The sequence below is a fragment of the Bos javanicus genome, chromosome 15 (genome assembly GCF_032452875.1).
Source record: "Bos javanicus breed banteng chromosome 15, ARS-OSU_banteng_1.0, whole genome shotgun sequence".
In the NCBI taxonomy this organism is placed as follows: Eukaryota; Metazoa; Chordata; class Mammalia; order Artiodactyla; family Bovidae; genus Bos; species Bos javanicus.
Genome location: NC_083882.1, coordinates 49,097,893 through 49,112,062, shown reverse-complemented (window position 1 = coordinate 49,112,062; position 14,170 = coordinate 49,097,893). Strand labels below are relative to the sequence as shown.

The following is a 14,170-nucleotide window of genomic DNA, read 5'->3' as shown; positions in this document are numbered from 1 at the left end:
TGGATTGTAGCTTGCCAGGCTTCTTTGTCTATGCAATTCTCCAGGCAAGAATACTGGATATGTGGCCATGCCCTCCTCCAGAGGATCTTCCTAACTCAGGGATTGAACCCAAGTCTCCTGTGTCTCCTGCATTGCAAGCATATTCTTTATCTACTGAGTCACCTAGGAAGCCCCAGTAGAATGAGTTCTGACTCATGTAAATGCCCGTGTGGGTACCAGCCCAATTAAGATATAGAACATTTCTATCAGTTTGTAAAAATTTTTGCTGCCTCTTTGTATTCAAACACCCACTTCATCCCAAGCAGGCAATTCCTGATCTAATTTCTTTCTCTATATATTATTATTTTTCCTTCCAAAACTTGAGCCTTGTCTCTAGCTCAGAATACAGCTTTTCAGATTCATCCATACTGTTGCGTGTATGAGTGATTCATTTTCTATTATTGCTCAATAGTATGTTTTGTTTTTTCTACATACCTCAATTGTTATCTTTCTCCCTTCCTTCAGCCCTAATTTACATATGCTCTTATATCTATATAAAATATGATACATTCATTTTTCATTTATTTGAACTTTAAAGCAAGTCAGTTTTGATTGAAATGTATTTAAATACATGTTATTCAATAGAGAATCTAAAATATATACTATGACTAGGAAAAAATAATGACATTATTCTACATAACTAAACACGTATCAGTGGCACCCCACTCCAATACTCTTGCCTGGAAAATCTCATGGATGGAAGAGCCTGATAGGCTGCAGTCCATGGGGTCGCTAAGAGTCAGATATGACTGAGTGACTTCACTTTCACTTTTCACTTTCTTGCATTGGAGAAGGAAATGGCAACCCACTTCAGTGTTCTTGCCTGGAGAATCCCAAGGACGGGGGAGCCTGGTGGGCTGCCGTCTATGGGGTCGCAGAGTTGGACACGACTGAAGTGACTTAGAAGCAGCAAACACGTATCACTGTAAAAGAAGGCATTTATTCAACAAAATAAATTATTTTCTTTGATTCAATATGTCATATTTTGTTTAATTTATATTGGACCATGGATTTCTGGGAAAACTTTCTCATATCACTAGCATTCAAATTATCTTCCATTTTGCTCACTAGGAGGATAAAGACAAGCTTTCAGCATCATCTCACTAATGACTTTCTGCTAATTATTCTTAATGGTGCTAAAAGCTTTCAAAATTTCATGAGCATGCCAACATACTAAACTTCTTGTTAAAATGAAAATTCTCTTTCATTATGTCTGAGGGCAGGCCTGAATCAGGAATTTCTGACAACAGTTCCGCTCTGAGGCCCTATTTTGTGCAAGACTTTAATACATTCTGCACTTTTAAAGGCATGTTGGAATGCTCTTTTCCTGAGATTACTTTACATGGCACCCTTCAGTAATTTATACTTAGTTAACAATTCTAATTGGTTGTTGAACTTTTTTGCATATATGTTTCTCTTTGCTAAAATACATAATTCAATGTTAATCAGAAAAATATGGATTTGAGGCTTAAATGATAAATTTTCTGTGTGTTCTGCCAGTGTAAAATGTCTCTCTGTTTTTTTTCCGTTTACACTCCATTGATAGATTCACTATATATACAGAATTACTAGGCTTTAAATAATTTTCTTTGAACACTTTAAGGTTAAATACAGTGAATGAGAGTAAAGTCAGCATTCTGGTTCTGTGTGTCTACACTCTAAAACCTTAACCTCTCTGTGCCTTAGATTCTCTACCTGTACAGTGAGAAGGTTGATACCTATTTCATTGGGTTGTTGTAGAGAATATATAACTACACAGTTTAAAATCCTCTAGAGTACAATCTGGCACAGAGAAACTACTAAACAAATGTCACACATTTGTTACTAGGCCTGAGTAGCCTAAAACTAAATGTTGTCTTTCTTTTGAAGTTGATAAGTTCCATATTTTAAAGCCTTAGTCTCCAGTCTTTATCCTGGAACTCTGAAATTCCACAATATTATTTTCACAAATACGTTTTCTTTGTTTTTTCCCTTCTTTACTGAGTACTGTTTTATTGGACAAATGTTGCAAAATTTCATTAATCTCTGATTGACAGATACTTGGGTTTCTATATTTTAGCCGTTATTATGTACACAGCTACTTTAAATATGCTCTTTTTCTCAACTGAAATATAGTTGAATCACAAAGTTATGATATTCTTACTTTTTGATGTAAGTATTAACCAATTACTTGTTGTATGCAACTTGAAGTGGACCTGCTTTATCAAAATATGCCTGACTTTGTTAGAAGTAGCCAAAAAGATTCCTGATCGGGTTGTCCTCAGTGCCTGAGGGCCCCAGGTGCCCCACAGTTTTTTTTAACACTTAGAGTTGCCAATGCATTTTGCTTAGTTATTCTAATGATTTTGTATTTGTATCTATTTGTGGTTTGAATTTTCATTTCCCTAAAGAATAATGAGTTGAGCATATTTTCATGCATGTACTAGATGTTCATTTACTTCCCTTTGTGAAGTGTCTCTTAAATCAAAGGCTTAGATTTTAATGAGTTCTTTATCTCTCTACTGTGAGATTTTGTTTTTCAGATACAAGCAATGTGATTATTTTCTTCATCTGTGGGTTTCTTTTTTACCTTTGTATCTTTTGTAGTTTGATAAAGTTCAAATGCTGATTTTTTTTCTTCAAAATCTCTTTTGTGTCCTAAGAAACCTTTGCTTTCCTTCAGTTCATGACAATATTATCCTATTAATTTTTCTCAATAATATTTATAGTTTTAGCTTCTAAATTTAGGTTTATACTGTATTGCAAATAAAGATGTTTTATATTGAGGTAGGAATTAAATTTCATTTTGTTTTTTATACAAATACCCAGTTGTTCTAGCCACATAATTTTCTGTCACTGAAGTTCATTGATTTCTCTGATGAAAATTACTTAGTTATATTTGGGGCTGTTTCTGACTTCTTCCTGATTTTCTTCCACAGTGTGTTGATCTATTCTCAGATAAAGAAAAGATCACCTCTTGGGTATGTGGAACACTAAGCATGTGTGTTCTGCAGGATCATATGTAGATGAACAATTTCCTTAGAACTATATTAAAAAATCCAATGGATCACGTTAAGTGAATTATTTACAGATGATATCTTAGAATAATGTATAAAAATGCATTTATTGTTATATAGGTTTGCAATGGTTCGCTTAACAATGTAACAAAAGCTGAGTAGCTTAAACAACAGAAATTGATTGTGTCACAGTTTTGGAGCTTAGAAGTCCAAGATTAAGGTGTCAGCAGGGCTGATTCCTTCTAATGGCTCTGAAGAAGAACCTGTATCTTGCATCTCTCCTAGCTTCTGGTGATTTTCTGGAAACCATGTCATATAAACATATTACCATAATCTCTGATTCCATGTATACATGGCATTCTCTTTGTGTGCGAGTCTCAGTTCAGTTCAGTTCACTTCAGCTCAATAGCTCAGGCAAGTCTGACTCTTTGCAATCCCATGGACTACAGCATGCCAGGCTTCCCTGTCCATCACCAACTCCTGAAGCATACTCAAACTCATGTCCATCGAGTTGGAGATGCCATCCAACCATCTCAAACTCTGCCATCACCTTCTCCTGCCGCCTTCAATCTTTCCCAGCATCAGGGTCTTTTCAAATGAGTCAGCTCTTCGCATCAGGTGGCCAAAGTATTGGAGTTTCAGATTCAGCATCAGTCCTTCCAATGAATATTCAGGACTGATTTCCTTTAGGATGGACTGGTTGGCTCTCCTTGCAGTCCAAGAGACTCTCAAGAGTCTTCTCTATCATCACGGTTCAGAAGCATCAATTCTTCAGGGGTCAGATTTCTTTATAGTCCAACTCTCACATCCATACATGACTTCTTGAAAAACCATAACTTTGACTAGGACTTTATCAGCAAAGCAATGTCTCTGCTTTTTAATATGCTGTCTAGGTTGGTCATAGCTTTACTTCCAAGGAGCAAGCATCGTTTAATTTCATGGCTGCAGTCACCATCCGCAGTGATTTTGGAGCCCCCCAAAATAAAGTTTGACACTGTTTCCACTGCTTCCCCATCTATTTCCCATGAATTGATGGGATTAGATGACATGATCTTCATTTTCTGAATGTGGAGTTTTAAGCCAGCTTTTTCACTCTCCTCTTTCACTTTCATCAAGAGGCTCTTTACTTCTTTAATTTCTGCCATAAAGGTGGTGTCATCTGCATATCTGAGCTTATTGATATTTCTCCTGGAAATCTTGATTACAGCTTGTGCCTCATACAGCCCAGCATTTCACATGATGTACTCTACATATAAGTTAAATAAGCAGGGTGACAATATACAGCCTTGATGTACTGCTTTCCTGATTTGGAACCAGTCTCTTGTTCTATGTCCAGTTCCAACTCTCGCTTCTTGACCTGCATACAGATTTCTCAGGAGGTCAGTCAAGTGGTCTGGTATTCCCATCTTGAAGAATTTTCCACAGTTTTCTGTGATCCTGAAAGTCAAAGGCTTTGGTATAGTCAATAAAGCAGAAGTAGATGTTTTCTGGAACTCTCTTGCTTTTTCTGTGATCTAGAGGATGTTGGCAATTTGATCTCTGGTTCCTCTGCCTTTTCTAAATTCAGCTTGAACATCTTGAAGTTCATGGTTCACATATTGTTGTCGCCTGGTTGGAGAATTTTGAACATTCATTTGCTAGCATGTGAAAAAGTGCAATTGTGCAGTAGTTTGAACATTCTTTGGCATTGGCTTTCTTTGGTATTGAAATGAACACTGACCTTTTCCAGTCCTGTGGCCATTGCTGAGTCTTTCAAATATACTGGCATACTGAGTGCAGCATTTTTACAAAATCATCTCTCAGAATGTGAAATAGCTCAACTGGAATTCCATCACCTCCACTAGCTTTGTTAATAGTGATGCTTCCTAAGGCTCATTTGACTTTGCATTCCAGGATGTCTGGCTCTAAGTGAGTGATCACACCATCGTGGTTATCTAGGTTGTGAAGATCTTTTTTGTATACTTCTTCTGTGTATTCTTGTCACCTCTTCTTAATATCTTCTTCTTCTACTAGGTCCATATCATTTCTGTCCTTTATTGTGACCATCTTTGCATGCAATGTTGTCTTAGTATCTCTAATTTTCTTGAAGAGATCTCTAGTCTCCCATTTTATTGTTTTCCTCTATTTCTTTGCATTGATCACTGAGAAAGGCTTTCTTTTTTTTTTCTAATTTTATTTTATTTTTAAACTTTACATAATTTTATTAGTTTTGCCAAATATCAAAATGAATCCATCACAGGTATACTTTCTTATCTCTCCCTGTTACTCTTTGGAACTCTGCATTCAGATGGGTATATCTTTTCTTTTCTCCTTTGCCTTTAGTGTCTCTTCTTTTCTCAGCTAGTTGTAAGGCCTCCTCAGACAACCATTTTGCCCTTTTGCATTTCTTTTCCTTGGGGATGGTCTTGATCACTGCCTCCCGTACAATGTCACAAATGCCTGTCCATAATTCTTCAGGCACTCTGCCTATCAGATCTCATCCCTTGAATCTATTTGTTAGTTCCACTGTATAATTGTAAAGGATTCGATTTAGGTTGTACCCGAATGGTCTAGTGGTTTTCCCTACTTTCTTTAAGTCTGAATTTGTCAAGAAGGAGTTCATGATCTGAGCCACAGTCAGCTCTTGGTCTTGTTTCACTGACTCTATAGAGCTTCTCCATATTTGGCTGCAAAGAATATAATCAATCTGATTTTGATATTGACCATATGGTAATGTCCATGTGTAGAGTTTTCTCTTGTGTTGTTGGAAGAGAGAGTTTGTTAAGACCAGTGCATCTTCTTGGGAAAACTCTATTAGCTTTTGCCCTTCTTCATTTTGTACTCCAAGGCCAAATTTGTCTATTACTCCAGGTATCTCTTGACTTCCTACTTTTGCATTCCAGTCCCCTATAAGGGAAAGGACATCTTTTTTGGATGTTAGTTCTAGAAAGTCTTGTATGTCTACATAGTATCATTCATCTTCCGCTTCTTTATCATTACCTGTTGGGGCATATACTTGTATTACTGTGATATTGAATGGTTTGCCTTGGAAATGAAGTGAGATCATTCTGTCATTTTTGAGATTGCATCCAAATATTGCATCCTGGACTCTTTTGTTGACCATGATGGCTACTCCATTTCTTCTAAGGGATTCTTGCCCACAGTAGTAAATATAATGGCCATCTAGGTTAAACTGTCCCATTCCAGTCCATTTTACTTCACTGATTCCTAAAATGTTAATGTTCACTCTTGCCATCTCCTGTTTGACCACTTCCAATTTACCTTAAGATTTAATCCTAACATTTTACCTAACATTCCAGGTTCCTATGCTATATTGTTCTTTACAGCATTGGACTTTACTTCCATCACCAGTCACATCCACAACTGGGTGTTGTTTTTGCTTTGGCTCTGTTTCCTCATTCTTTCTTAAGTTACTCCTCTTCTCTTCTCCAATAGCATATTGGGCACCTACTGACCTCGGGAGATCATCTTTCAGTGTCCTATCATTTTGCCTTTTCATACTGTTCATGGAGTTCTCAAGTCAAGAATACTGAAGTGGTTTTCATTACCTTCTCCAGTGGACCACGTTTTGTCAAAACATCTCCACCATGACCCGTCCATCTAAGCTAAATCAAGATGGCAGAGTAGAAGGACGTGCACTTATCTTCACTCATCTTCTCTTGCAAGAAATCCAAAATTATAACTCACTGCTGAATAACTGTCTACAGGAAAATGTTGGATCCCACCAAAAAAAGGACAAAGGACAAAGGACAAGGACAAAGGAGAAGCTCCAGCAAGATGATAGACGGGGTGAAATTGCATTTAGAATCAAACCCCATACCCATCAGAGATGCTCAGTGGGCTCAAACAAAACCTTGTGCACACCAGGAGACCCCACAGAGACTAAGCCAGACCTGCATTTGAGTGTGGAGGTATGAGTCAGCAGTGGCCTGCCGCAAGGACAGGAGCTCTGGATGCAGCAGACCTGGGTATGGCATAAGCCCTCTAGGAGGAGGTCGCCATTAATCCCACCATAGAGCCACTAAAACTTTCACAGGACTGGGGAAATAGAGTCTTGGAGGGCACAAACAAAACCTTGTGCACACCAGGACCCAGGAGAAAGGAGCAGAGACCTCACAAGAAACTGACTCAGATTTGCCCATGAGTGTCCAGGGGTCTCAGATGGAGGTGTGGGTCAGCTGTGGCCTGCTGAAGGGTCGGGTGCACTGAGTGTGGCAGTGCGTGTATGGGACCTTTTGAAGGAGGTCGCCATTATCTTCATTACCTCCCCCATAGTTTGGGCCATGCCCATCAACAGAAAATTGGATTAAAGATTTAATGAAGACTATTTCCTGTAACTAAGAAATGGTGTTTCAGGAAGGGGGATAACTTTAGAGTCCACTGGTTGATGGGTCGATGGCTTAATGGCAGGCAATATTCTTTTCTGACTGAAATGGCAGGTGACGTTGTTTCCTTCACATGTATAGTGACCTTGCACTCACAGAGCCCTGCTATCACACTAAAATGTATACTTCATGCAAATAATTATTTGTCCTTGCATATATATACAATTTCACATACATACATGCTCAAGAAAATCCACTCCTTGACATACATATTTATTACTATCACTCAGATATACACATCAATATACATGATAAATGAACACACTTGCACATTGCACAAAATATCCCTTCACTTGTAAATATACATACTTGGGCTAAAAATAAAAGTACATACATATAGATAAACTTACACTCATACGATCAGTGGACATGAATTTGAGCAAACTCCAGGAGACAATGAAGGACAGGGAAGCCTGGTGTCCTGCAGTCTTTTGGGTCACAAAGAGTCAGGGAAGCCTGGTGTCCTGCAGTCTTTTGGGTCACAAAGAGTCAGACACGTCTTAGTAACTGAACAAAAACAATCTCAGCAACACACATTATTATGTGTACATTCAAATGCACACATATAGAGAATTCACACATGTAGAGAAGAAGGGAGATTTAGGGGTTAATGCTTCCACTTTTAGTCTCCAGGCTTAGAGGAAGTCAGTTCATGTATGAGGCAGTGGGACCTAGGAGGGCAGAGAGAACTAGTGCTTGGGGGAAGGGAAAGTGTAAACACTCACAGGTTTTAATGAGGCTCCATTCAGTGTTCTCTGTTACAAATTGTTTTACAGAAGCCGTTTAGAGTTGTGTCCAGTAAAGTTGGAGTTGGTGAAAGATAAAGCAGAGCTTTCAGTGATGGGTGCCTTGGGCCCCAGTTATCTCTGCCCATCCCAGGGAACAATAGGACTCAGAGTCTTCAAGGAGCTAGAGGCATGGTGTGCTCTATGCAGAATGGCCTGACTCACTGGGGGCTCCAAGCCCAGAGATCATGACTGCTGATCCCCAGCCTGAGATGGGAAGAAGGCTTGCTGCTTATTCTGTGTCCTCCAGGAAAATTCTAGAAAAGTAGAAGGACTACCTCCTTACACAATCCATCCAGGAAGGAGGTTGGATCAGGACCCCATACTACTCTAGTATTATGGTTCTGGGTCTTAGTTTTAAATGCCCAAAGTAATAAAACAGAGTGTAAAATTCCTGGAAACTGTTCTTTAGCAAGATCTCAGCCCATTTAGTCTTTATCCCTTTGGGTTTGAGCAACGTGGATTGCCCTGATATTTTATCAGGTGAGTGATAGTGAAGGTACCAGATTTCAAAGGAACACAGCAGAAAGTGCAGAGAGGAAAGAGAGGCACCTCTCAAGAAGCTCCCATCTTCCACTCAGACTTGAATTTCAGGTCAGCTCTGCTCCTCCACTGTTGACCCAAGAAAGAAAATCTGAGACCTGAATGTCAGAGCCAATAGAATAGAATAGAGTGAAGAAGTTGAGAGGCATCACTTATGAGGGACCTTTGGAAAGGCCATGGGAGAGTCTGGAAAATAGATCCATCAGTGGAGAGAAACTAGTTTTGAAAGAAGCTACAGTATATGAGTAGCTGAACCCTGGTTGAGAAGAGAGTCACCACCCCAAAGGGAGTTTATATAACAAGGGAGTTTCTATTAAGGTTCGTGGGCAGATTGAATGAAGATGCCATTCAGCAGCCTATACTCAGAGATGCCAGAAAATCCACCTGGAACCTATTGTAGAGGCATCCAGTTCAATGACTTAGTGGGATTCCAGATTCAAATGCAGATCTATCTGTAATTCACTAAACAATTTCACAAGTTCCTTTTGTATCTGGCTTTTTCATGACAGGGCAACAATCACTGCTGTATCCTATCAGCATGGGTGTTCCAATCAGTCACTACCTAGCAGAGGGAGTATTGTGGATCACCAAGACCACTGGGTGTGGAGCTGTGCACTTGGCACTAATTTACTGTGTAGCTACCTTGAGTTCTGTTTCTCTAGTTGTAAATAAAGATGCAGAGGCTTTATGCGAGAAACAATAAAATGCAAAAGTGTATAGTGTTGTATCTACAAAGATAGCAATATCTTTCAGAATTAATCAAAGAGATTATTATTCACTTTGATAAATTTATATCCAGCATCATCACCAGTACCCACTGAAATAGTGAATATGACCCAAGTATGCTTTTCCAAGTGACCTTCAGCCTCAGTGACTGTGTCCTTGCAACTGAAGAGTAACATACAGGAGGTGAAAAGAGGAAAATGAGGGAGTCTCTAGAGTAAACACAATATATGACTGAGAACATCAGGCCAGGTCAAAGCGGATAACACACAGCCCTGGTGCCCAGATAATGTATGTGTTTCTGAATGTCTTTTCATTCTTTGTTTATGATTGGTGACTTTGTTTTTAATTGCTAAGCCTTGTGTGTGTGTGTGTGTGTGTGTGTGTGTGTGTGTCTTAGTTGCTCAGTCATGTCCGACTCTTTGAGACCCCATGAACTATAGCCCATCAGAGTTGTGTCCAACCCCATGGACTGTAGCCTGCCAGGCTCCTCTGTCCATGGGATTTTCCAGGCCAATGATACTAGAGTGGGTTGCCATTTTCTTCTCCAGGGGATGGATCTTCCCCACCCAGGGATTGAAGCTGTGTCTCCTGCATTGGCAGGCAGATTCTTTACCACTGAGCCACCTGGAAAGCCCCAAATATCTACTATCTAGGAAGGATGATAAAGTTTTCAATTTAGAGCAGGACTTATAGAATCTTAGTTCCACTTCTTTCACAATGTTACAAATCTAGAGAAAATCAGAAAGACGCTAGGTTTACTTCAGATCATGCATAAACCCTTCTTGGGAACCACTGAGTCATGTGAATGAATGAAACATTTGTCTATACCCAGAGGTGATTTGATAAAGGGGGCTTGAAAAGATACTCTCCTTGACTATATCTTTCTGTTACGAAGGAGGTAAGAGCTAATGTTTTGAAATAAAGACTTGTGTCAACTGAGATTAAATAGTGTAAAGATACTGGGTAAGAACCACATGTGTTTTTTGCCATTGACTCTGAGATACACAGTGGTCAGCAGTGGGATCAGACACAAGCATCAATCCTTGTGATACCAGCAAATACCAGCAGAGGATGATGTTCCCAAAGTCAAACCCTGGCCAGCAGGGCAACCACTAGCATGAGAAATGGACATAACTGTCTTCTGGGTTTGGAGCCAATGTAGAAGACTCTGTCAGACAGTTTAAGATAGGGAAAATTGGTTCATGACTCCATTGCTACTGAATAATGACCTTTATTTGTTAGTTTCTTCAGCCAATATTGATTAATTCCCTTTCTTTTCAAAGCAGAGGTTCTAGGAAGAGAGCACAGCTCAGGGATAACTTCATGAAATTTATCACTTAGGACAAGGATTTAAAAACTGTAGCCTGCACCAGCTCCACTTTATAGCACGGTTTTAAAAAGAAAGTTCTGTTGGAGCACAGCCACACCCACAAGTTAGATATTGACTAAGGCTTCTTTCATGCTACAATACCTATGCTAACTAGTTTTAACAGAGATTCTATGGCCCACAGAGCCTAAAATATTCATGATTTGACCAAGGAAAGTTTTTTGATTCTCTAACTGAGGAGTCATATGCTAAATCCATTATAGGTGCACAATTGGTCAGTCCTTTACCTACCAACCCAAATCTTCACAGTAATTTTCTTAGAATTAAAACTAATAATAAATACGTATACTCTATGGTCCTTTAAGTCAAAGTGTTTTCCAGAGTGACTTCCTACTTTGAAAAGTGGCATAAGTGTTGCTGCTGTTTTAATTCAGGAGCATGAAGCCCCAGCATGGAGACTGTTGTTTATAGATCTCTGTCTACTTCATCAGGATGTCTGTGTATACATCTAAGTATTTCCATAGAAGAAAAAAAAGGGATTCTCATGTAAAAATTCAAATACATTCTGGCTCTGAACACTCGTAATACAGGTCAGTCCAAGTGTGTATTAAATTCGGAGAAAAACAGGGCACGTGGGGTTGAAGCCGGGCTCAGGCCCTAACAAGCTTGGTGCCCTTGGCTAGTGTGCTTGCACCACCTTCTAGAGACCAGCCCTGTCCTGGGAGGGGTTAGGGGGAAGGCATGACTGGACCTCCTCTTGGGGCCTCAAGAACACAGTAGGATCCTTGGCTTTGGGAGTCTCAGAAGCTAACAGCAGGGAGATGATGGGGTCAGCTGCATACGTATCCCCCCTCAGAGAAGCAGGAGCCCTCTCCCGGCTGGAACAGCAAGGACAGATCACTGATCCCTACATCCTCAGAGCGTGTGTCCTCCAGAAACTGATTCCTCGTTGTGGTGTAGTGAACCAACTGCTTCCCTTCCAACAGGGATGAAATGACCTATGCGGAAGTTTAAGCAAATCAGTTGTCAGTTCTTACTAGAACACAGGGACAGAATTAATATGGCATTATTTTTCAATTTTCCTTCTACATGTTCTCATTTCAAAAAAATTTTGTTTCTTATAAAATATCATGGTTGCAGCTAGTGGTGTGTTCTGGCCGCATATTCAAGAACATAAATGTAAGTAATGAACACAGATTAGCATCATTTTATATTGCAAAATTTTACTTATTAAAATAGCTGAAGTTATTCTGGTTTGCCATTCAACTTTTACCTTATTATTCAATTCTTATATCTAAATATAATAAATAATAATAAAGATTTATCTTAATTAATTAATTATCTTAATTAATTATCTTAATCTACTCTCCTGCAGAGAGTAGATTACCTTTCCAGTGAGGAAATATAAGCCAGAGTGCAATGCTGACTTCAGGGAACAGCTCTTCTGATCCTGTGTCCTTCATCCTGCTTGGGATCCCAGGATTGGAGAATTCCCAGTTTGGGGTTGCCTTTCCATTCTGTGCCATGTATGTTGTGGCTCTAGTCAGCAATATCACTCTCCTTCATGTAATCCGAACTGATCCCACCTTGCATGAGCCCATGTACCTCTTTCTGGCCATGCTGGCTACCACTGACCTGGTCCTCTCCACTTCCACACAACCTAAAATTCTGGCCATGTTCTGGTTTCACGATCATGAGATTGAATACCATGCCTGCCTCATCCAGTTGTTCTTCATCCATGCCTTTTCTTCAGTCGAGTCTGGATTGCTCATGGCTATGGCCTTGGACTGTTATGTGGCTGTCTGCTTCCCACTGCATCACTCTAGTATCCTGACCCCATCTGTTGTGGGTAAACTTGGGGCAGGTGTGATGATGAGAGGGCTGCTATGGGTGAGTCCTTTCTGCTTCTTGGTGTCCAGGATGCCCTTCTGCCCCAGTCGGATAATCCCCCAGTTATACTGTGAGCACATGGCTGTGCTGAAGTTGGTGTGTGCTGACACTAGAGTTAATCGTGCATATGGGCTTTTTGTGGCCTTCTCTGTGGTTGGCTTTGACATTATTGTCATCAGTGTATCCTATGTAATGATTCTGAGAACAGTGCTACAGTTACCCTCAGGTGAAGCCCGGCTCAAGGCTTTTGGCACATGTGCCTCCCATATCTGTGTCATCTTGGCTTTCTACATCCCAGCTCTCTTTACTTTCCTTACCCACTGCTTTGGACATCATGTGCCCCGAGTGGTACACATCATGTTGGCTATTCTCTATCTCCTGGTACCTCCCATGCTCAACCCCATCATCTATGGAGTTAGAACCAAACAGATCAGGGACAGGGTAATTCAAAGATGTTGTGGAAAAGACCCCTGAGTCAAAGCATAGGGTTTCAACCACCCCAGTCACCCCACTGATCTGGGAATATAAATGCAGAAGTTTGCCAGGATGTCACATATCATCACAAAGTCATCTCTGTGAACAACTGGCTCAGAGATCAGCCACCCTCCCAAAGTAAGAGGAACACTTTTCCGGATACCCTGAAAGTGGTGACTGATAATGAATACAAGTTTTACCTATGTTTGATCGCTTACAGTGAATGATGTTGGATTTGTGATCTCCAAAGAAGAGGATTTAGCTTCAGGATCAGGGACCAGGCTTAATCACTCAGAGCTCTTAAGTGATAGTTTTATTACAGTGAAAAAGGACAGAGAAAACTTCTGACATAGACATCAGAAGGGGGCGGAGAGTGCCCCACTCGTAGCCTTAGCAATTGGTTATTACATAAATCAAAAGAATGTCTCAAGGTTGTAAAGGTCTTACCAGACCCACTCCCACAATATACATTTTAAGATGTCAGGATTATTCAGAAGGTTCTTAAGGAGAAACATGTCCTCCAGCAGGATACATTGTTGTAACATAATCATTCTTACAGAGTTTAAGGAAAAACTCCTTGAACAAGATGAGTTGATTTTTTGTGTAATCATTAGCTCTGTTTTATGTGACTAAGAAAAAACTGTTTTATGTGACTAAGATGAAGGAATGTAGGAAAAAAAAAAAAAAAGTTTGTCCTATTCTCCTCCTCAAGAACCCCAGACCCCTTTCTCTTTCTCGGGGACCCCAGCCTTCTTATCAACCCTGCTTTTTTACTATGCCAAAGGCTTTGACTGTGTGGGTCACAATAAACTGTGGAAAATTCTTAAAGAAATGGGAATACCAGACCACCTTACCTGCCTGCTGCAAAACCTGCATGCAGGTCAAGAAGCAACAGTTGGAACCAGACATGGAACAACAGATGGGTTCCAAATCGGGAAAGGAGTACGTCAAAGCTGTGTATTATTACCCTGCTTATTTTAACTATATGCAGAGTACATCATGTGA

At 40.0% G+C, this 14,170-nt stretch overlaps 1 protein-coding gene across 1 annotated transcript; it reads left to right on the top strand.

The window, feature by feature from the left end:
- Positions 1-12,220: 12,220 nt before the first annotated feature.
- LOC133261304 (olfactory receptor 52R1-like) lies at positions 12,221-13,165 on the top strand. The gene has a single exon (XM_061439805.1). The coding sequence runs from the start codon at positions 12,221-12,223 to the stop codon at positions 13,163-13,165; it is 945 nt and encodes a 314-aa protein (XP_061295789.1).
- Positions 13,166-14,170: the final 1,005 nt, after the last annotated feature.

Bases quoted from the DNA above. Each gene is read 5' to 3' on its own strand.
- LOC133261304 (XM_061439805.1), top strand. From the start codon at position 12,221: ATGCTGACTTCAGGGAACAGCTCTTCTGATCCTGTGTCCTTCATCCTG.